This window comes from Microtus pennsylvanicus, chromosome 9, assembly GCF_037038515.1.
Source record: "Microtus pennsylvanicus isolate mMicPen1 chromosome 9, mMicPen1.hap1, whole genome shotgun sequence".
Taxonomy (NCBI): Eukaryota; Metazoa; Chordata; class Mammalia; order Rodentia; family Cricetidae; genus Microtus; species Microtus pennsylvanicus.
This window is the reverse complement of record NC_134587.1, coordinates 11,585,864-11,609,386: the sequence shown is the minus strand read 5'-3', so window position 1 is coordinate 11,609,386 and position 23,523 is coordinate 11,585,864. Positions and strand designations below refer to the sequence as shown.

At 39.9% G+C, this 23,523-nt stretch overlaps 1 protein-coding gene and 1 long non-coding RNA gene across 4 annotated transcripts in view; one reads left to right on the top strand and one right to left on the bottom strand.

The window, feature by feature from the left end:
- Hat1 (histone acetyltransferase 1) overlaps positions 1 to 23,523 on the top strand; it is a 48,997-nt gene that overhangs the window by 8,761 nt on the left and 16,713 nt on the right. The window contains exons 1-4 of one of the 3 annotated variants that reach the window (XM_075984909.1): positions 1,269 to 1,344; positions 2,971 to 3,075; positions 16,934 to 17,009; positions 20,187 to 20,307. In XM_075984909.1, the coding sequence (XP_075841024.1) occupies positions 1,338 to 1,344; positions 2,971 to 3,075; positions 16,934 to 17,009; positions 20,187 to 20,307 (309 nt within the window). In that variant the 5' untranslated portion in view covers positions 1,269 to 1,337. Of the gene's footprint in view, positions 1 to 1,268; positions 1,345 to 2,752; positions 2,802 to 2,970; positions 3,076 to 16,933; positions 17,010 to 20,186; positions 20,308 to 23,523 lie in introns of those variants that run through there. The other 2 variants (XM_075984911.1, XM_075984910.1) reach the window with 2 other exon arrangements.
- LOC142857170 (uncharacterized) overlaps positions 6,182 to 23,523 on the bottom strand; it is a 48,559-nt gene continuing 31,217 nt past the window's right edge. Inside the window, exon 2 of the long non-coding RNA XR_012911772.1 lies at positions 6,182 to 8,492. This is a non-coding gene — a long non-coding RNA (uncharacterized LOC142857170). The remainder of the gene's footprint in view (positions 8,493 to 23,523) is intronic.

The window sequence follows — 23,523 nt, the reverse complement described above, 5'->3', positions numbered from 1 at the left end:
CCTCTTTAGGACATGGTAATATATACATCGTTATATATAGATCAAGATTAATCATTCATGAAATTAATAACTATCAATATATTACCTTGTCCTAAGATCTGTAAAGTGATAAATCTTGTCATTTTGAAAAAAAACATTTTAAAGATTGTTTTTTGTTTTTTAACTTTTAATGAAATTTATTTTTGTGTATTATGTGTCATAGAGGTCAGAGGACAACTTATAGGCGTGGGTTCCTTATTTCCACTATGTGGGGCCTGGGAATCAAACTCAGGTTGTCAGACTTGGTAGCACCTGCTGAGTGATTTCATGGGTCCTCTCTCTATCTTGGGTTCTGATTTACCATTAATAGCATCGACTTCAGCTTTCTATCTGAGCGTAATGACTGAAAAGGTATCGGTGTTATCACCACCTTTTCTGATCTTTATCTTCAGGAAAGGCATCTTTATAAAGCTAACATTAATACGAGGCCTGAGTATCTGGAGAATTGGGCTCTTCAGAGACTGTAGAAAACTGAGGATGAATTTGGCAATTTTGCTTCCTTGGGCTGATTCTCTTTCTTTCCTTTCCTCCTTTTTTTTTTTTTCTTTCTTCTTTTGGTTTTTCGAGACAGGGTTTCTCAGTGTGACCTTGCTGTACTGGAACTCACTCTGTAGACCAGGCTCCCCTTGTACTCACTGAGATTCTCCTTCCTCTGCCTGAGTGCTGGGATTAAAGGCGCGCGCCACCACCGCCCGCTCTGAGTTCTTTAACACGACACTCTTATCATATTGAAATCATGAGAGTTTGTAATAGGCCAGTGTCAAAGTGTTTTGCCCAGCATAAACATGACTGAATTGAATACCCAGCTCCAAAATACGAATAAAATACACAGAGAAAACATGCATTTAAAATGAGCTTATGGAAAAAGTGGAAACTAGTAAAAAGTTTAATAAAACTTCGGAATGAAACCTCCACCTAAAAACTTGCATTCGGGTCAAAGGGAAGGCTTTTCAACCACCGCGAGGGCGAGAGCAAAAGCGCCTTAAGCTGTCCGGGAATTAACGCTCATTCCCACGAGAGTCTGCGGCCGCCAGCGACTGTGCCGGCTTGGGTGCGGTAGCCCCGAGCGGGGATCTGCGCACTCGCGGTGGCTAGGCAACCGCTCGCGCCTTCTCACGGTCCCGGCCCCGCCCCCCGAGGCACTTCCGCCGCCGCGCGGCCCGAGTTTCCTCTCCTCATTGGCTCGTGCCTCCCCGAGGATGGGCGGGGGGAATGCGTCAGCCACTGCGGTCACTTCCGGCCCGGGAGCGCGCGGGTTGATTTGTCCTTCCTCAGCCGCGGGCGCTCACAGCTCGGAAATGGCGGGTAAGTTCCCGGGAAAAGTTTAGCCGGGGGAGGCGGCGGGCGGTTCTGGGGAAGAACGTCTAGGCGACTGTGACAGCGGCCGCCTGGAACTTTCGCGCTTTCGCCGGAGTTCTAGAAGGCCTCTCCGTGTCGCGGGGCACCGAGCGTCCAAGACTGACCCTCGGTGGGCCGCGCTCGGCGCCGCCGCCCCCAGTGCTTGCTCTCTGCGCCTTCCGTGGCCCGCTGGGCCCTGCTCGAGACTCGGCGAACCCGGGGCGGAGCGCGGGCCTCCTCGGGGCCTGTTTTGCTCCGTTCCACTTTGCCCACTGCTGTCCCGTTCCCGCCAGCTGATCCTCCCAGGGCCCTGCCCACCTCCTCCAGGGTCAGCTTCTGGGCGAGCGCAGTGCTGCACTGACTGTGCTGGGCACAGTCTGGGTCTCCCACCCTTTAGGATCCCTGAGGTCATTTCTGGATATCCTGTGAGTAAGACGTGTCTGCAGTGCCAAACTTCTCTTTGAGAGCGGGACTTCTGTACTTTATGTAGTGGAATTGTCTTATTCTGGTTCATTCACTTAGATTTTCCAGTCTTCAGGGTTTATGAATGTTTAAGTTGCCAGGCCTTGGTGGCGCACGCCTTTGATCCCAGCACCCAGGAGGCAGAGGCAGGAGGATCTCTGTGAGTTTGAGGCCAGTGTGGTCCCCCAGAGTGAATTTCAGGACAGCCAGGGCTACACAGTGAAACCCTTGTCTTTATAAAACAAACAAACGGGTCTGGAAAGATGGCTCAGTGATAAAGAGCACTGAGTGTTCTACAAGAGGACCCGGGTTCAATTCCCAGCACCCACATGGCAACTTAGAACTGTCTGTAACTTCAGTTCTAGGGGACCCAACACCGTCACACAGACATACAAGCAGGCAAAACACCAATGCACATAAAATAAAAATAAATTTAAAACAAACAAAAAGTTTGAATTGCCATTGAAGTGTTTTGATGGCGTTTCTTCTTTACAGTTACCTATCTTTTGAAGTGATGGGTAGATTTTGTCATTTTCCCCCCGGTGCCTTCACACTGTGTCACCCCATTGTTAAACACCCCTCTTTTATAGTTAGGCTGTATTAGTAAACTGTGGAGTTTGAAATTTGCGCGTGTTTAAGACAGATTTGTTTCACCGGATGAAGTTGTCCAGTATGGTATTGGGGTACACTGGGACCAAAGAAGAGTTGCTGTATAATGAGAATTACATCAAAATTCAAATTTGAGCCCCACCACTGCCTAGTCTGGTGCCCATCAATTAAACCCCTTCCTTGGCCTGAGTTACTGAATGAGAAATGGGGCGGATGCAGTACATGATTACAAGTAGTTTCTACAGTAGAGATTACTTGACACAGGTTTTGTAATCATGATGCAGGTTACGCTGGCCTCCTGCTCAGTCCTGTCGTAGCCTCCTGCGTGACGGGATTACAGGTCTGACGTAAAGGTAGTCTTGTTTTCTTTCCGTTTTATGAGGTTCATACGCAGTATATTTGTTGAAAGGTTCATGGAGAGTGATCTGTACTGTGGTAGCCTGTTTCCCAGCTCATTCTTAGACCACTTCAGATAAACATCCTGCTTGTAGGTATTTAAGTCACTTTCAACACCTCTTGTAGGATTTGGTGCCATGGAGAAGTTTCTGGTGGAGTATAAGAGTGCGGTGGAGAAGAAGCTGGCTGAGTACAAATGTAATACCAACACAGCGATTGAACTGAAGTTAGGTGCGTAAGTCATTTCAGAATGCCTTCCTGTGTGCAACTGAGCGTGTATAGAACATAGCCTTTTAAATTTGAAATAAAGTTTTATGTTAAGAATAATGATTTAACTGGAATTTCCTGCGTTTGTGAAATTGAGATTTTCGGCAGTCTCGAGTTACACTGTGGAATGGGTAGGCGGAAGATGGCAGTTTAACACATGGGAAAGATACTGTGGCAAAGTCACAGGTATATGTAGTCTCGGCTTCTTAAAAATGCTTGCTTTCGAAAATGATAAACACCAAAACTACACAGAGAAACCTGGTCTCAAAAAACCAAAGAAAAGAAGAAAGTGCTAGACAATAACAGGTGTTGGTGAGGATGTGAAAAATAATCATGCATTAGTGGTCAGTATAAGATTATAACTTTAGTTTGGTAGATCTTTAAAAAACAAATAAGCAAAAATTACGTATATGAGCCAGCAGTTCTCTGAAGTATCTGTTGAAGAGAAGTGAAGATGTTGTTCATCTAAAAGCACATGAGTACTCAGTAGGTGTATTATTCACAATAGCCAAATGGTGTGAACAACTCAGATCAGTTGGTAAGATAAAGTGTGCTTCAGCTAGTTAATGGAATACTATCTGACAGTAAAAAGGAATGACATCCTGATTCCTGCTACAATGTGGAGAAGCCTAATGTAGAGAACATGCTAAGTAAAAGTCACCAGAGTGTATGATTCCATTTGTATGAAATGTTTAGAAAAGACATCCATAAAGACCAACAGTAGGGTATCATTGCCCAGGCTAAATGTAGGGACAGTAGGTGTAGAATTTCTTTTTGGGCACAGTGGAAATGTTTCAAAATTGGTTTGTGGCAAAACTAAGTTTACTAAAATCATGTGCTTCAGTAGAAAAAATAATGTTTGTGAATCTTGAATATTACATTGTTTTCCATACCTTAGTTTCTTCCTTTCTAAAATGTAGTTATAAAGTTAGGAACTTTAGTTATGAAGTTCAATGCAAATACACTTAAAATATAGGAAATACTTAGTAATTGCTAAGTTGCTAATATTTTCTTTTTCTTTTTTTTGGTTTTGTTGTATTTTGTTTGTTTGGTTTTGGTTTTTTGAGATAGGGTTTTTCTGTCCTGGAACTCTGTAGACCAGGCTATCCTCGAACTCAGAGTGCTGGGTTTAAAGGTGCATTCTATTTCAGTATTTGTGATTTTTAAAGGAACTGCCATACTGTTTTCCATAGCTACAGTACCATTTTAAATACTACAAATAATGAACACAGTTCTAATTTCTTCATATCCTTGTCAACATTGATTTTGGTTTAATTATACTTTTGCTATCATGTGTAGTGGGGTATGATCAGAAGTCTGTATGTTTGTACATATACACATGTGTGTCTATGGATTACATGGAGGATGTTTATGGAATGTTCTACCCTCATTGCTCTCTAACATTCCTTTGAGGCAGGGTATATCTCTATGTGTGGAACTCTAATTTTTTTCTGCTAGCCTGGCAGCCAGCAAGCCCAATTAATTATCTTCCTGCCTCCATTTTCCACAGCACTGAGGTCACAGGTACATGTGAGACCACACGGCTTGTTTTGAGGGCCTTAGCATCCAAGTTCAGGTCTTCATAGTCCTGAATTAACATTTCTCCAAAGAGCCCTAGTATTTATTACATATGTGCCTGGTGCCCTTGGAGATCAGAAGAGAGGGTTCGATTTCCTGAAATAGATGGTTGTGAGCTACCGTGTGGATCCTGGGAAGCTACTTAGGTCCTCTGCAAGATCAACACATTGTCTTAGCTCCTGAGCCATCTCTTCAGCCACATGTTAATCTCTTGATAATTTGTATTCCTATTGCTGAGCTATATCTCCTAATCCAGTGATTCTCAACCTGTAGGCCACAGCCCCTTTGGGGAGGTTGAATGACCCTTTCACAAGGTCAAATATCAGATACTTTGCATAGCAGATATTTAAATTGTGATTCATAATAGTAGCAAAATTTTATTTGTGAAATAGCAACAAAAATAATTTTATGGGGCTGGAGAGATGGCTCAGTGGTTAAGAGCACTAACTGCTACTTCAGAGGCCCCAGGTTCAATTTACAGCACACACAAGGCAGCTCACAGCTGTCTGTAACTCTAGTTCCAGGGGATCTCACAGTCATATCAATGCACATAAAATTAATTTTAAAAAAGATTATTTAAAAAATAATTTTATGGTATTAACTGTACTATTGTAACTGTATTAAAGGATTAAAGGATTGCAGCATTAGGAAGGTTGAGAACCAGCACTCTAATAATCCTTAGGTTGACACTTGTGTATTGTTGGGATTATAGGTGTGTGAAGCCACGTCCAGTTTCGATGGTACTAGAAATCAAAGCCAGAGCCTTGCACATGTTAGGCAGTCTACCAACTGGTAGACTATCCATGAGTTTATAACTATTATAAAATATTTCTCCTCCATCTCTAGTCATAAGGCCATCTCATCATCTTTGTTGTCCCCTCTAAAGCTCATCTTTATATTGACATCTACTTTATTAGATACTAATCTTATCAGAAGATTTTTTTTTTTTTGAGATGGGTTTTTCTTTGTAGCTCTAACTGTCCTGAAACTTGCTCTGTAGATCAGGCTGCCCTGAACTCCCAGAGATCCATCTGCCTCTGTGATACTGGGATTAAAGGTGTGTGCCACTACTGCTCGCTCCCTGTAAGATAATTTTTTTAAAGATTTTTATTTACATGTATCTATGCATCTGAGCACATGGAGGCCAAAGAAGGGCATGTGATTCCCTGGAGCTGGATTTACAAGCAGTTGTAAGCAGCCTGATGTGGTGTTCTGGGACCAAACTGCTTAAGAGCAATAAGCACTTAACTGGCCCATCTCTCTAGTGGGACAAGATTTAAAAGGTTGGAGGAAAGGATAATGGTATGTTCATATGTTGATACCAAGAATATCAGACAAGGGAAAATTACTGGGAGAAACAGGGGTACTTAAAGATTTGATGGCTGCGCATATAAGGGGAAAGTACTCCCATTTGTCAGTGGATTAGTCTACCTTAGGTAGTGTCTTAGTTACTACACTCTTATTGCTGGAAAGAGGCACCATGACCAAGGCAATTTGTAAGAGAAAACATTTAATTGGTGGCTTGCTACAGTTTCATGGTGTTAGTCCATGATCATCATGCTGGGGTTAATACCAGCAGGCAGGAAAGTATGATGCTGGAACAGTAGCTGAGAGCTTACATCTGATCCACAAGCAAGGGTCAGACACAGACTGGGCCTGGCATAGACTTTAGAAACCCCAGAACCTACCTCCACTGACATACCTCCTCCAACAAGGTCACACTGATTCCTTCCTAAACAATCCCTAAACTAGGAACCAAACATTCAAATATATGTGCCCGTGGAGGCCATTCTCACTCAAATAATCAAATTCCACTCTCTGGCCCCTATAGGCTGATAGCCATAGCATAATGCAAAATGTATTAGAGTCTAACTTCAAAAGTGCCCATCGTCCTTTACAGCCTCAACACTAAAGAGTCCCAAAATTGTATTTTTAGACTCAAGGCAGTGTCTTATAGTTCCCTGTAAAATTAAAATATATAAATTACATATTTTCAACATATAGTGGCACAGAATATACTTTACAAAAGGGAGGGTTGGGTAAGTATAGTGAGGAAATACTGGACCAAAGAAAAACTGAAATTAGCAGGGCAAACTCCAAATCCTAACGTGTTTGATGTCACAGGGTTCTTGAGATCTCCCATTCTTTTCAGCTTTGTTGACTGCAACAAATGTCTGTCTTTTGGGCTGGTTCAACATCCTCTGTGCAGCTCTCCTTAGCAAAAGATATTTCATGGCTCTTGCATCTCCAACATCTTGTGGTCTTCAACATAATCCAAGCTTCACTTTTATAACTTTCATATAATGACCTTTCTGGGTCTCAGCAGTATTCTTTAACCTTGAAGGACATTCCTTTCCACAGCTTCTATATTTTTGTTGAGGAAGCCAGAACACTTCACTAAAGCTGCTAAGTTCTGCTGCCAGGCTGGAACTTGCCCCCCTCCTTGAATTATATTTGTATAAGCTTTGACTTGGTGCTTTCCTTTGTTGAATAACATGTTGGAAGCTTAGCTGGGTGGGGTCTTGTCCTGGGGGCATTCTTTAGCTAGGGTTTCTATTCCTTTGAAGAGACATAATGACCACGACAACTCTTATAAAGAAAGCATTTAATTGGGGTGGCTTGCTTACAGTGTCAAAGGTTTTAGTCTGGGGGTGTGGTAGTACTGGCTCCATCTTGGCTTGCAAGCAACAGGAAGTCGACTGAGACACTGGGCAGTATCCTGAACATAGGAAACCTCAAAGCCCACCCCCACAGTGACACACTTCCTCCAACAAGACCCATTCCAGCAAAGCCATACCTCCTAATTGTGCTGCTCCCTATGAGATTATGGAGGCCGATTACATTCAGACTACCACAGGGCACCACTTCTTTATTCTATTTCTCCTTAAGCCCTTTCTTAAATTTCATATCTCTTTGAGCACAGGATTTGACTCCAACATTAAAATTTCATGGTATTCTTTTTCTCCTCAAACTACATTTTTTGTCCCATTTTCTCTTTTTCATTGTAGATCTGCATAATCATTACTAATAACCATGTGACATAGCCAATACTAGGCTGTCTTGAAATCTCTGCCATTAATCAAAAAACTTCAATTTAGCCTCCAGCAGTCTTAAGACAATGGCAAAATGAAGCCATGTTTCTTTGCCAAAATATTACAAGAATAGTCTCTAGCCAAGTTGCTAATGTTGGTTCCTTCAGAAACCTCTTGAGCCGGGGCTTCCATATTCTACATTGCTCTCAGCATTGCTTTCTTCCAACTCTTCCATTAGGATGCTCCATTTAGCTCTGCTTAAAGCAGTCAACAACTTTCCTAGTTCAAAGTCCCAGAAGTCCGCATTGTTCCAACAAGCAGCATGGTCAGGCCTGTCACAGGAATATCCCAGGCCCTGGTGTCAACTTCTGTTTTAGTTTCTTTTCTTTTGCTAAGAGACATCATGACCAATGTTAGGCAGCTGTGGAGATGCTGGATGTTTTAAAAGGCTTAGTCTGACCATGTTTATTCACAGTGAGGAAATACTGTCACCCATGTGTATGGATGGCCAAGATACCAACAGAGGAAGATGGGATGGGCAGAAATGATTTCTATAGTCTGCAAGGGAAACTGGGAAATGTAGTCTTTCAGTGGGAAACTATCATTTCTAACTCAGAAGATATTGAGAATGTCTGGCAGGGGTGTTGTAGCTGTTTTTTGCCGAGGAGGGTCTTTGTCAGTGGGGGGAATAGATCTGAGTCCATTGAAGAAGGGATCCTCTGGTAATGTGCCGGGGGTTAATTTGATCGGTTGCAGTGTGCCATCATGTGTCTGTGAAGAGATTTGGAAAGTTATTATTAGAGAACTATAAGCGGATGATTTGGTTACAGCGTACAAAATGAGATTTGCCAGGAAGGTTGAGGAATGGGGAGGAACAGAGGTGGGAGAAAGTAGGCAGAGTTGACTCGGGATGACAGTGGCTGCTCTTATTTCCAGATGAGCTATGGAAGTAGTAGGGAGCTACAGAGCGTTAAAGGAAGGGAACAGGAGAAAATAGAGGACTAATCAAAGAATTGCATCTGGCGTGAGGTGAAGGGATGAAGGACCCTTTCAGCTAGAGTTTCCCTATAGGAGTTTCCCTATAGTATCTACAAGATCTTTTTGCTGGTGTATTAAAAACACATAGAACTGTTGAGGGGTGCAAGCTATTGGGAAAACTTGGGTGGAACATTTTGTTTGGATATTTTTTTTTTTAAAACCCACCCAAGCTCCCAAATAAATACACACGAAGTCTTATTACTTAGAAATGGCCGGCCTTAGCTCAACTTGTCCCGTCCTGTCCCTCCTGTCCCGTCCCGTGTCTCCCCCCCCCCCCCCCCGTTTTTCAAGACAGGGTTTCCCTGCATAACAGCCCTAGTTGTCCTGGAACTAACTCTGTAGACCAGGCTGGCCTCAAACTAAGAGATCCGCCTGCCCCTGCCTCCTGCGTGCTGGGATTAAAGGCTTGCTCCACCACAGCCTGGCCTGCTTGACTTGTTTCTAGCCAGTTTTTCTTATCTTAAATAACCCTACCTACCTTTTGGCTCTGGGCTTTTCCTTTTCTTTCTTGGTAGGTAGATGGCCCCTGACAACCTACTCTCTTGCTTTCTTGCTCCTCCTTTTTTCCAGAGTTCTCTTTCTACTTATACTCTCTGCCAGTCAGCCCCGTCTATCCTTTCTCCTGCCTTGCTATTGGCTGTTCAGCTCTTTATTAGATCATCAGGTGTTTCAGACAGGCAAAGAATCACAGCTTCCTAGAGTTAAACAAATGCAGCATAAACAAAAGCAACACATCTTTACATTGTTAAATAAATGTTCCAGAGAATAAACAAATGTAACACACCTTAAAATAATACTCTACAACAGGTGGAGGATGTAGTTCAGTAAGTAAAACATTTAAAAGACCGAGTAAAAATGTAAGTATGTGGATAATGAGGAAAGGAAGATAGTGTCTGCTTTATCAAGAATAAATGATTCGCTTTACAAAATTTTCTAAAATTAACCCTATTTAAAAGAACCGTTTAAAAATCTTTTCATTTTCATTTTAAGCACTCAACCAGCAGTTGAAAGATGGAAGCAGTCATGTTAAATTTGTTTTTGTTTTCCTGAGACAGGGTTTTGCTTTGTAACCCTGACTGTCCTGGAACTCATTCTGTAGACCGGGCTGACCTCGAACCTAGAGATCCATCTGCTTCTGCCTTCCGAGTGCTGGGATTAAAGGTGTGTGCTACCACCACCAGGCTTTCATGTCAAATTTGTAGTAAGTAATATACATCATAGATTGAATTAATAAAGAAGGCTAAAGCTAACTCTTTACTCCTGCAAATGGACAAATCGGTCACCACATACCATCAGTAGTAAGCATATTTCTTAACATCATTCTATTTAAAAATTGATTGTTTAGAGTCATAATTTATAAAGCAAGATAACCAAATTAAACAAGCTTTAATAAATATTGGTTTTTGGAATGTCATAGAAAACATCCACAGACATCACTACTAAAGCCTGTGTACTTCTTGTAGGCTTTAAGGTAAGAGTTCAGGCATTGGTCCTGGAGTGCTGTCTGGGTAAAAAGTAGATTATAGTCTTGATCACCACAGGTGAGCTCAGGTTGGAGAGAATCTCCAAGTCATCTCCTAAAGAACATGAAGGCTTGGGATATCAATAGAATCTTTTGTTGACTTTACAGATACAAAACCAACTCTAAAAGACATTGCTTGGATATTCTGAATAACTTTCCAAAGCTGTAAGTTTAATGATAGAGTATCTGACATCCTTCTTTAATGAGGGAACATGGATGGTTAGGGTATAGACCCTGGAATTAGTTTTTGCTGAGAGGAAGAATTGAATGACAGGGTAAAGGGCATGACTAATTGAACTAGTATGCAGGTCTTATATCAGTCAGGTAGTAGGCTTATATATAAGGTTCCCCTGTTCACAGCATTCTCATATGTCAGTTCAGAAGACATTGATGGCAGAATAGTTGCTTTTTGCCTCTGAGATATTTAGGATATGGGTGTAGACTCTGAGATCCTCTATTAGGCAAGAGAATCCATTCCTCTTGTCATATGAGACATAGGAGTAATTTATCTTTACATAAGGAGGATGTTTGTTTTGATTGTTTGGCCTTTAAAGCCAGAGATGGTCAGACCTTGCAATTGGAGCTGGTCAGGTAGTCAGAGGCAGAAGCCCCGACTTCAGGCAGGTCTTATTTCCTGTGCATCATGTAAGGAGGCTAACCTGCAACTTAACTCTAATGGGATGCTTCTCCATCCAGAGAAACTTGTCCTCTATCCAAGGGAACTGTTAGAGTCCGTGGGCCCCAACACAGATAACTATTTTCCCTAACTGGACTGGTACGGAGTCGCGAGGAATAATCAGACACAGCTTACACGGTCATCATGGAAGGGCATCTCAGGCTTCTTCCTCCTGAAGATCTCCCCGTGTTTATTATCCAAACAGCTTTTATACCAACACATAAACTGAGCAGGAAAATACCTGTCCCCTAGGTAACCAGGTGAATGGTGGCTTGTCATGTTCGCATCTACCTGTCTGCTGTGTATGCTAGCTGTCACGTAGGCTTGAATCAGCATCTCTATAAGGCATTCTCCAAATTACAAAGAAAGGAGCAACAACATCCTGACCTTTTGTTAGAGACAGCATGTCTGCAGGGCTACGTGACCGCCTCAGATGGGGCCTATGGCTTTTGGGCCTGGCTGCCACACCATATAGAAATATGGGCCTACAAGGAACTACTTGAGCCTGGGAAATCTCCTGCCATGCAAGTTGAATGAAAAGAAGAAATAACAAGGAAAAGAAAGGACATGACTGCTCCTAGGTATGGTGAAGGAGAAAGTTTATTATAGAGAAAAAGGAGAGAGCATAGCCAGAGGCAGAGACAGGGACATCTGAGAAAGTCCAGAGTAGACATGACCAGACTGAAATAGGCCATGAGGGGAGAAGGGAGAGAGGGGAACCAGGTGTAGCAACCAGGAGGCTAAAGGTACAAAAGGAGCAGGTAACCAAAATGTCTAGATAGTATAGGAAAGAGCCTCTGGGGAAGGGCAGCCTAGCCTCTAGGTTGGAGAGTTCAGGAGTAGAGGGCAGGATATGTCAGCCATAGCCTGTAATAGGTAGCACTGAGGGGTATGGGAAAACTTGGAGGCCAGGTCTGCTTTGATATGTTAAATAGGCACCTCAGCCATTTGTCCTGGTTTTGAAACTTTTAAAGTAATAATTTATTTAAATTTTATGTGCATTGGTGCAAGGGTGTCAGATTCCCTGGAACTGAGTTACAGATAGGTGTGAGCTGCCATGTGAGTGTTGGGAAGTCCTTTGGAAAGGCAGCAGTGATCTTAACTGCTTAGCAATCTCTCTAGTCCCCTGGGTTTGAAACTTAACAAAAGTATATTTTAAATTTAACTCATTTTACTCAAGCATTCAATCTTCATAACCAATTTTTAAAATTATACATGATTTTGAACATTATTTTCCATTAAAATTTTAAATTTAAACTTGTTTTGACTTACTTGTGTCAGGCTTAATTTTGACAACATATACAGAATGTTGTATGACGGGAGGTAACGACTATATGATGGGAAATAAAAAATTGGTCTCTCATTCCAAGCTTGTCCCTGTAAATAAATTACTTTTATATGTAGCATGACTGCAAACAGTTCTCAACACATTAAATAATTTGATCATTTATACAGTGACTGACCAATAACTTACATGTCTTGATTATCTTTAACAGTTTATAACAAGTTGTTCCTTCTTTTTGGTGGGGGGGGGGTATTTCAAGATAGGGTCTTTCTGTGTAACTGGCTGTCCTGGAACTCGCTCTGTAGACTAGGCTGGCCTCAAACTCACAGAGATTTGTTTACCTCTGCCTTCCAATTGCTAGGTTTAAAGGTGTGTGCCACCACCTTTGGCCAAGTTGGTGCATTTTATAAAATTAGGGTTTTACAGTTTTTATTCTTATTAAGTTTGGAGTCTTAAAAATACTTGAATTAGCCAGTTAGTGGTTGCACACATCTTTAATCCCAGGACTCGGGATGTAGAGGCAGGCAGATCTCTGAGTTCTAAGCCAGCCTGGTCTACAGAGTGAGTTCCAGAACAAGTAGGCTGTTACACAGAGAAACCCTGTCTTGAAAAACTGAAAACAAACACAAAATAAAAATTCCTCAATTAAAGATCCTTTAGTATCAAAATAAACTTAAAACCATAACATAAATACTGTCCACAGAGAACCTGGGAACCTCATTTTTCTGGTTCTTTTATCAGTGCTTGTACTAAATGCCAGTTTTTTAATGACAGTTTCAAAAAAAAAAAAAACCATCTTGGAAGCCTGGTGTTGCCTCCTTAGGCTAATAAAAGGGAGATACAGGATAAACAGAGGATTCAGTGGATCTAGTTGTTTTATGAGTATTGCTTTAGTTGATTTATATATAGCATGTGGTCATTTTAACCAAGATGGTGGTGAAGTCACATGGCATGCCCTTTTTTTAACCTAAGAGAAGGGGTGGTTGAGTCACATGGATAGCAAGATGGCAACAGATACATGGTTGTTACTTCAAGGTGGACCTAGGTCATCAGCCACATGGTACTCCAAGGTGAGGCCATTAGGACCTCTTCTTAAACAAGTGTTGAATCTGAGTTACATACATGGTACTTTATAGCTAATTAAGTTATCTATTCATTCTTTTAAAATTATACTCAGTGAACTTAATAATTCTAGCAAAAGCTTTAAAGATAATGAACAAAACCAAGAAAAGAGGGGGACTCAAAGAGTTGTTGACAAGAGATTTCTGTCCCGTCGTGTCCTACAGCCATTCAGTCCTAAAGAAACAGAGGTCTACATTAATTACAAACTGGTTGGCCTATTAGATCAGGCTTCTTATTAACTAATTCTTACATCTGACATTAGTCCATAATTCATGTCTGTGTTAGCCATGTGGCTTGGTACCTTTATCAGCGTGGCAGTCTCATCTTGCTTCCTCTTGGTCTGGTGACAACTGCAGACTCTCAGTCTTCCTCTTCCCAGAATTCTCCTGTTTTCGTCACCCTGCCTCTACTTCCTGCCTGGCTACTGTCCAATCAGTGTTTTATTAAAACAATACAAGTGACAGGGTACAAACCATTGTCCCACAGCACAGAGTTACCTTGCCATTTGTAACCTCTCTGAGAAGTAGTGTAGTTCTCAGCTCTCATGCACAAAGTGTTTGGGCTGCTCTGTTTTGCTCTCCTCCCTGTCACAGAGTCAGGTAGCCTGCCTGACTCTGGGCAGAGACTTTGGAGGAAGCTTTTAAACAAACATGCTTGGGTCTGGGTCAGATGGGCCAAAATCCTACTCTAGAGCCAGCCTTCCCAGTAGAATAGGAGCAGCATGAAACAATAAGCCACACCAGGCTTATTTCAACATCTTAGTAACTTTCTGCCTGTTGGAGTAATATGTTCTGCTGAAATTCTAGAAAGGGCAAAACAAAGAGTAAAAATAAAAGTTACCCACAGTTCATCACTAAATAACTCCTTTTGTATTATAGTTTGGGTATTTTTTATCATGCATCACTTACATTTATTCTTCCTCTTTTATAAATTGAGTCTATAGTATCATGGACAACTTATTTGGGCTTGATTGCTTGCTGTGCTTCCATACCTGCATTTAAAGACTTAAAAATATTAATGTGTCTGTTATCCTAGAGTTTGTCCCTGTGTGTTCATTCATGTCATTCTCAACCTTAAACTTGTTTGTTTGGGGTTTTTTTTTTTTTGAGCCAAATTGAAGCGTTACTAAAATATTAAATACTGACTACCCAAATGGACTTTAGCCAAGACCTTTCCTGTAACTCTCCCAGCTGACTGGCCTAGAGACATGAATTGTTGGGCTTTTGTGAACCAACCTTAAACTTCTTACTGATTAAGCTACATCCCTAGCCCTTTTCTGATTTCAACATTTGACTGTATGTGCTTTAGTGTGTATTTATGGTGAATTATTTGAAATTAGCTTTTTGCACATATTTGTCATACTCGTTATAGTATGTCTCCTCCTACAAACGTCTTCATATGTTCATATAATCATGCCATTATCAGAGCTAATATGTAATTTCTAGGTTTCTCTGGCTATCCTCAAGTTCCTTTATTTAAAAAAAATGGACTGGAGAGGTGGCTTAGCTGTTAAAAACTGGGCTCACAACCAGGATGTCAAAAAAGTTTTTAAGGCAGGATCTAGTCAAGGGTACTTTATTTATTTGCATTTATTTTTCTTTGTGTGATTTAAGACCTTGCTCTCAATAGACAACACTTGAGCTCTGAGCTGCACTCTTAGTCCCCTGCTCTGCACTGGGTTGTAATTTAATCTCCTTTTTCTTAGAACTGTCGGTCTTTCCTATGTACAGGGTCATTAGTTTATTTGGGAGAACAAAGTCAGTGTATAGAATTACTAGACAAATCTACATTCTGAATTTGCCTTACCTGTGTTTTCTTGAAACTTACTTCTCTGCCCTGTATTTTCTTTAAGTTATAAATTTAAAAAATTGAAGCCGGGCAGTAGTGGTGCATGCCCAGTATTTGGGAGGCAGAGACAGGTGGATCTCTCTTGAGTTTGAGGTCATCCTGGTCTACAGAGTGAATTCCAGGACAGCCAGGGCTGTTACATAGAGAAACCCTGTCTCAAAAAAAACAAAAAACAAAAAAACAAAAATATTTTTTAACTGAGTAGGTTTAGGAAAAGGTAAGAAAGCTTCATGAATCATCAATGATGCTGGTCTTTCCCACAGTGAGTGATGTTAAGTTTAATGTTTTGAAAAGGCAGCTATCAGAGTTAAAGTTCCCTCTTCTGTAAAGTAGTGATCTTCTAGGTGACAGTTTGCATGCAGTGAGTGACTTTGACCATGAAGAATGCCTACTTAATAGGCAGAGGCAGGTGGAGCTCTGAGTTTGGGGTCAGTCTGGTCTACAGAGTGAGTTCTAGGACAGCTGGGGCTACATACACAGAGAAACCTTCTAAGGAAAAAAAGAAGGAAAGAATAAAGAAACATCAGTGCTGTTACTCTTCTACCAAATATTTTCCCTCTTACATATTCATAAAAGTACTAGAGATGTATATGAGTATCAGTCCAACATTATTTGCTTGCTTGTTTTGCAGTGTAGGGATTGTACTCAGGATCTCTTGGTCATACTAGGCGCTGAGCTGTGTCCCTAGGCTCATGCAGCATAATTTTTAATTTAAAAAAGATTTATTTTTATTTGTATGATTGTATTACCTTCATGCATATATATGTACTACATGTGTGCTTGGTTCTTGAAGAAGGGATAGGATTCCCTGTAGTTGGAGTTAGCAGACAGTTGTAATCTACTTTCTTGTTGCTGGGAATTGAACCCAAGTTCTCTAGAAGGGCAGCAAGTCTTAAATGATAAGACATCTTTCCAGCCTCCAAGCAGTATTATTTTTAAGAGGAGAAAGCAACAATAAAAAATTAAATGTCATCTCGCAGTAAAAAACCAATGACAGTGGCTGATGAAATGGCTTAAACTGGGTAAGCCTGATGATCTGAGTTCAAGCCTCACAAGTCAAATAAAGTGGAAGGAGATAACCAACTGTGTAGTGGTCTCTGAGTGCAGTACACACACAGTGATAGCATTCTCTCTCTAATGATGGCATGTTAGTGACATATCAAGCTTAGGTTATTCTTGTTAGACTGTTTTGTACAGTATTGTGTTCATTTCCTATGTCCTGTAATTTTACTTATCTCAGAGTATCCTTTTGGGTTTGTTTTCCTCTTAAATTTTTCATTGCGTATAAAATATAGAAAAATAAAATCTAAATCATATGTTTTTATTGTACAGTGTCTCAACTTTAGAATAAATAGGGTTTTGATGCTGAAGTTTTAGTATCATCAAGCTTTCAGGGTTCACCAGTTTCTTGAGAATCTAGTATAATCATGTAAAGAGAAGAAATATTTTAAGTAAGAACAATATTAGTAGTGTCCTAACTATAGTACAGTTCTTTTTTTTTTTTGGTTTTTCGAGACAGGGTTTCTCTGTGGTTTTGTAGCCTGTCCTGGAACTAGCTCTTGTAGACCAGGCTGGTTTCGAACTCACAGAGATCCGCCTGCCTCTGCCTCCCGAGTGCTGGGATTAAAGGCGTGTGCCACCACCGCCCAGCCTATAGTACAGTTCTTGAAATAGAAATGTTTGTTACCTTTCATGTCTGTTTATTTTATTTTTTTGAACAGTTCGTTTTCCTGAAGATCTTGAGAATGATATTAGAACTTTCTTTCCTGAATATACCCATCAGCTCTTTGGGGATGAGTAAGTAACATATTTGCCAAATTAATGTGTCTAAAAGCAAGAAACTATTTTGTCTTTTAAAGTTAGATTTTATTTTTTTACTCTCATTTTTTTCATGTAGTTTATCTTAAAAATATTAGAACAATAGTTTATGGATTGAGCACTATGTATGTAATACCTACTGTTTACTACTATAAACTTGTATTTTTAATTCTCACTGTATTGTATTTGCTACTTTGTGTTTTGGTGGGATTGAACAGTTGCCTAAGGACATAAAAATGCTGGAGTTCTGAGTCAGATAATCCAGGACTCAAATTTATCATTACTAATTTTTAGTTTTACCTCTTGTGATACTACTTCCAGTATAGCATAACCCCCAAAATTATAAAGTTCCAGGTATTACTCAATGATTAAGTAAGCAATTCAAGAAATTTATATGTGTATGTGTGTGCACAGAAGAGGAGGATGTTGGTACCCTACTCCGTCACTCTGTTCTCTAATGAAACCTGGAGCTAGGCCAATGGCAGCAGGTGCCGGCTGTTCTCCTTTGTCTACTCCCCACAACACTGGAGTTACAGGCACATGCACGGAGGGAGACCTGGCTTTTTTATGTGATTTAAGCGTAGCTCATTAAGCTTATGTAACAAATGCTCTTTCCCATTAAGCCATCATCTCAGACCCTAAAAACAACTTGAAAGATATGTCCTGGGACTAGGCAGTGGTGGTGCACACCTTTAATGCCAGCACTCTGGAGGCAGAGGCAGGTGGGTCTCTGTGAGTTTGAGGCCAACCTGGTCTACAAATTGAATTCCAGGATGGCCAGGGCTACACAGAAAAACCCTATCTTGAACACCCCCCACCAAAAAACAAAAACAAAAAGAAAAAAAGATAAGTCCTGGGATACCTGGCAATTTTCTTTGATTCCCTAAATCATATATATGTTAATGTAGTCAGTTTTTTCCTTATTTAGAAAGTTGAAATAAATAATTTAATGAACACTGATTTCTTCATTTGGATTCAGCTCTTAACTAGTTTTTGTCTTGATTTTTGTTTTAAGGTAGAATCTCGTGTAGCCCATGTTGTCCTCAAACTTGCTCTGTAGTAGTGGCCAGCCTTGAACTCATTGTTCCCCAAGGAACTGTTTTGTTGGAGCCAGGAAGGATATTTGAACACAGTTAATATTTAAAATATTTTTGTTCATGGCATTTTCCTCTATATATCATTGATATTTATTTGATGCATTCATTTTATTTCTTTTTGTTGTTTTGTTTTTTGAGACAGTTTCTTCTTGTAGCCCTGGCTGTTCTGGAACTAGCCCTATAGACCAGGCTAGCCTTGAACTCAGAGAGCCACCTGTTTGCCCCTCCAGTGCTGGAATTAAAGGCGTGTGCCATTGGCCAGGCTCTTAATTCTTAATTAAATGGTTTTTTTTTTTTTGGTTTGTTTTTTTGTTTTTCGAGACAGGGTTTCACTGTAGTTTTAGAGCCTGTCCTGGAACTAACTCTTGTAGACCAGGCTGGCCTCGAACTCATAGAGATCTGCCTGCCTCTGCCTCCCGAGTGCTGGGATTAAAGGCATGCGCCACCACCGCCCGGCCAATTAAATGTATTTTTAAATTGAAAAAGTTTCTCCATGGAGCAAATTTTAGTATATTTTTAATTAATGTATCAGATTAGGCATTTTATGAACTTTTAATTAGCAATAACCAAATCTTATTATATATAGACTCTAAAATATCAATGTTTCTTATTTTTAACAGGTTTTTATAATTATAAAAATATTTTCCTTTGGATTTTTTAAAGCGAGATATTTATTGTGCTTTTATCTTTTTTCTATTAAAAAATTATCTCTTCTAGGGCTGAGAGTATAGTTCAGTGGTAGACTGATTCCTGTCCAGAAAACAAACTCTCTTCAGCTGTAGTTCAGAGGATGAAATCTAGTTTCTAAATATTGCTTCTTAATGGCTTTCACGTTCGTCTGTTTGATTTGTGTAGTGTCACTGCAGGTAGTGTGCTCATACGACGTTGTTCTCAGTTGGGCAGGTAGCAGTCATGACGGTGATGATCCTTCCTTACGACCCAAGCACGGCACAGTCCTCGTGCTAGACTCATTGCCACTCCTTTCTTCTACTCAGAAAATCGCTGGAATGAACATATTTTGATAGCCTAGGCAGAATTCTGGCTAGGATTGTTTCTTACAAGTACTCTCTTTTTTTTAAGAATTTGTTTTTTAGGGGCTGAGGTGATGACTCAGCAGTTGAGAGTGATTTTACTGCTTTTTCAAAGGACCCAGTCTAAGTTCACTTTCCAACACTTAATGTTGGCAGCCTTTAACTCCAGCTTCAAGGTACCCAATGTCTCCTCCTGGCCTTTTGGAGTACTACACTCACAGCCATGTGTGTACACATAGCTACACACAAATAAAAAAAATCAACCTAAAAAAGTAAAAGAATTCATTTAAAAAATAGAAATAAAAGCCAGCTTTACTGTGATAAATTGCATCCATATCATCAATTTTAGATGTTTTTATTACTCTCACCAAAAAACCCTTTCCACTTTGAGTCTCTGCAGTCCCAGACAGAAAGTAACTACCCTCTGTTTATAGATTCATCATATTTAGAATTCAGTTTCCCTTTCCCAAGAGTCTTCAAAGGGAATACCATCAGTGCTTTATGATTGTAGAGTTCAGAGTTGGAATTCACAGAAGGGGTGGGTGTTATCATTACTTTGAACAGCTGTGGACACTGGTGATAAAGCAAACGGTAAGCTGAAAGGACCTGCTCATGGCTGCCTGTTTGCCTAGCTAGGTCTTAGTTTAATGCTACTTACCTCAATTGAAATGCCTTCTAGTTAATAACAGCAGCCGTAGCAGGCATAGTAACAGTGGGAGTGATGTCTGACAGTCCTTAGGGTGTGCCAGTTACTTAACATGCCCATTGAACCCAATAGCTTTCCTGAGCTAGGCACCTCGATTCTCTTCTTTTACATGAAGCTGAGTAAAGTATCATTGTGAATGTTCATTTCCTTTAATTTTTTTTTTGATTTTTGAGATTCCTTTAATTTTTTGAACAAGCAAATATAGTTTAACTTCACAGGCAATTTTAAGATTTTAAATTTGTTTATATGTGTATAGGTAATACATTTTGATGACTTGGCAAAAATTCATTTTGGCTGATTTTGCTTTTGCTTTTCATCTCAGTGAAACTGCTTTTGGTTACAAGGGTCTGAAGATCCTGCTGTACTATATTGCTGGTAGCCTGTCAACAATGTTCCGTGTTGAATATGCATCTAAAGTTGATGAGAACTTTGACTGTGTGGAGGTAAGAAGAGAAATACATATATTTTAACTTTTCCACTTGCGTATAAGAGAGGTCTTAAGTGTTAAGGCTCTAAAGAGGAGAAACTGCAATGCCATCGCTTCAGAATCAGCCTTTCAGGTACAGGCGGTGTTTGCTGGTCTCTTCTCTAACCTTGTAGCCATACCCCTGGGTCCGATCATCTCCTGGGTGAATCTTCTCTAAGAAAACCTTTACTTCGATGAGCAGAGCTTTCTTTACTGGCTTTTGTTTTGATTGTAAACGTGCAAGTTAACGGCTTTCTGAAGGCCTTTTATTTATTTTAACTTTTGGTTTTTATTTTATTTATTCATTTATTTATTTTTGTATAACATTAGCAGTCCTAGAACTTGCTCTGTAAACCAGGCTGGCCTCAAACTCACAGCTATCCACCTGCCTCTGCCTCTTGAGTGCTGGGATTAAAGGCATGCACTACCACCACCCAGCTTAACTTCTGGTTTTTATCCTGTTGATTATATTATATGGTTTTTTTTCTCCCATGTTCTTTGCTCTTTAGCTGTCAATTAAGTATCATTAACAACTACATAAAATAGTATATTGGTGTGTTTAATGAAATGATGTATAATGTCTATACAGCATGAAAGAAACCTGAAATAGTTAATTTTTAGAAAATTTTTGATTGACACATATTTTTATATATTTATGGGGTATAGCATAGTATTTCAGTACATGCATACAAACAATGTGTAATGGTCAGTGCAGAATAACTGATATATCACCTCAAATACCTATCAAGAAATAGTCACAGGCTGGCATATGACTTAGAGGTTAAGAGCACTGGCTGCTATTTCAGAAGACTGGGGTTGCATTCCTGTCACTCTCAAGGCAGCTCAGGATGATCTGTAACTATAGTTCGAAGAGATCTGACACCATTTTCTGATCTCTGAGAGCAGGCACACACTGTATACATACACACATACACATACATACATTCAGACAAAACACCCATATGCAGAACAATAATAAAATAATTATTTTTAAAAGGAAAGGTCAGGGCTGGAGAGATGGCTCAGAGGTTAAGAGCATTGCCTGCTCTTCCAAAGGTCCTGAGTTCAATTCCCAGCAACCACATGGTGGCTCACAACCATCTGTAACGGGGTCTGGTGCCCTCTTCTGGCCTGCAGGCATACACACAGACAGAATATTGCATACATAATAAATAAACAAATAAATATTTTAAAAAAATAAAAGGAAAGGTCATAAATATTCAATAGAGTACTACTTGTTCGTTTCCTTGTACTTCTCAATCATGCTAAAAATTACCAAGCTTGACAGATAAATAATATGTAATTGTACTTAGTATTTGTTTTTTCTAGTAGTTTGTATATCTTGAAATTTTCTTTTAATTTTACTGATAGAAATATGATTGTGAATAATGCTGTAGTTGTGATAAGTGAATCTTTGCAACTAAATTCCATCTGAACCAGCATTGGATAAGTTATAAAAATAGAGGTTTTCAGTAATGAGATTTTTCCTATTAGATATGGTTAAATTTCTCCAGAATCCAAGTATTTCATACGAAGTATTCTGATTTTAAATATAGCTAATGTTTTCCTTTGTGCAGTACAAAATTCACTGTCATTTGAGGTGTGTGTGTTTGATATAATGTTGCAGCTGATAGTGCTAAATTGATATCTTCCAAAGGAACTATTGACTTAGTTATTGATAAATCTTTCATATACTGTGTGTAGTGAAAATAGCTATCTATTTGCACTAACTTCTAATTGTTCCATTTTTGAAAACCAGGGTTTCTATTTTAGAAGTACTATGTGAAGTATAAGAAATCAATCAATCTTGTATACTGTTTTTGTAGGGTTACTTATTTGCTTCATGGTCAAAGATCATTTGTTCAGTGTTAAGGAAAGATCTCCCTCCCCCCTTTTAAAGAATGGTAGTTGATAATGGGCATAGTGGACTGGCTTTTTTCTTCTGTTTCAGTTTGTAGCACTAATGCTCTCCCCATGGTTTCCTGTGTCCTTTTTCCTCTCTGTTAATTATGTGTATTATGTAGTATGTCTATATTTGGGTATGGCGTGTGAATGTGAATACCCAAAGAGGCCAGAAGAGGGCTTTGGATCCCTTGGAGCTGGAGTTACAAGCAGTTGTGAACCACCCAGTGTGGGTGATGGGAACCAAACTTGGGTCTTCTGCTTGTAATTTCTGAGCCATCTCTCTAGACTAGCTTCTTTTTCTCTTAATGCCAGGAATATAGTAAATAAAACATTCTCTGCTCTTGGAGAATTTTCCATAAACAAATCATAAATTTAGAGAGTGTTAGAAATATTTTGCTGGGGTATTTGAAGAAAGCAGCAAATCCAGATTATGCAGAGCCTTGGGATTTTTTTGTGCCAGGATAAGGTACTGCTAAGAGGTAAGAATAGTTAGTAGCCTTTATAGGTTTTAAGCATGTGGTGAGTTACATACATATAATTCACATTTTAAAAAGGTAGGCTGGTATGTGTGCATGTTTGTAATTCCAGTATCCTGGAAGTGGGGGAACTGTAGAAAGACCTAGAGTTAAACAGATTTAGCTATGTGGCAAGTTTGGGGCCTGCCTGGACTGTTTGAGACTTTGTGTCAAAATGAAACAAAACTGGTGTGCAGAGGACATGATGTCGTGGGTAAAAGTGAAAGAAGTGAGACCAGAAGCCAGACATTGCAGTATTAGTTGTCAGATTGAGAATATTATTTATTGACAGAACCAGTATGTTTGTGGTTGAAGTAGATGTTGATGGTTGAGGGAAAGAAATAAATAATTGGGGGGGGGGGGGAGGCATTGCTGCTGGTTGTGGTGGCGCCTGCCTTTAATCCCAGCTCTTCGGAGGCAGACGCAGGCAGATATCTGAGTTCCAGGACAGCCAGGACTACACAGAGAAGTTTTGTCTCAAAACAGAAACAGAGAGAAGAGAGCAAATCAAGAAGAAACAACTACTTTTCCTTTTTGTAGCATATCTTAGATATTCTTAGAATTACAATAGTGCTAAATCTTGAGACACTTTTCTTACTTAACATGCCAATAATTGCAACCTCACAAATAACTCACCAGGGACAAACTTAGACTAACAGTGCTGCTTAAGGTACTAGAAAGGTTCTTGTTCTCCAAATACATATAACTCGATAGTTGTACTGTATTACTAGTTTTTGTCAGGCACATTGCTTTGTGCAGTGTTGAAGAAAAAC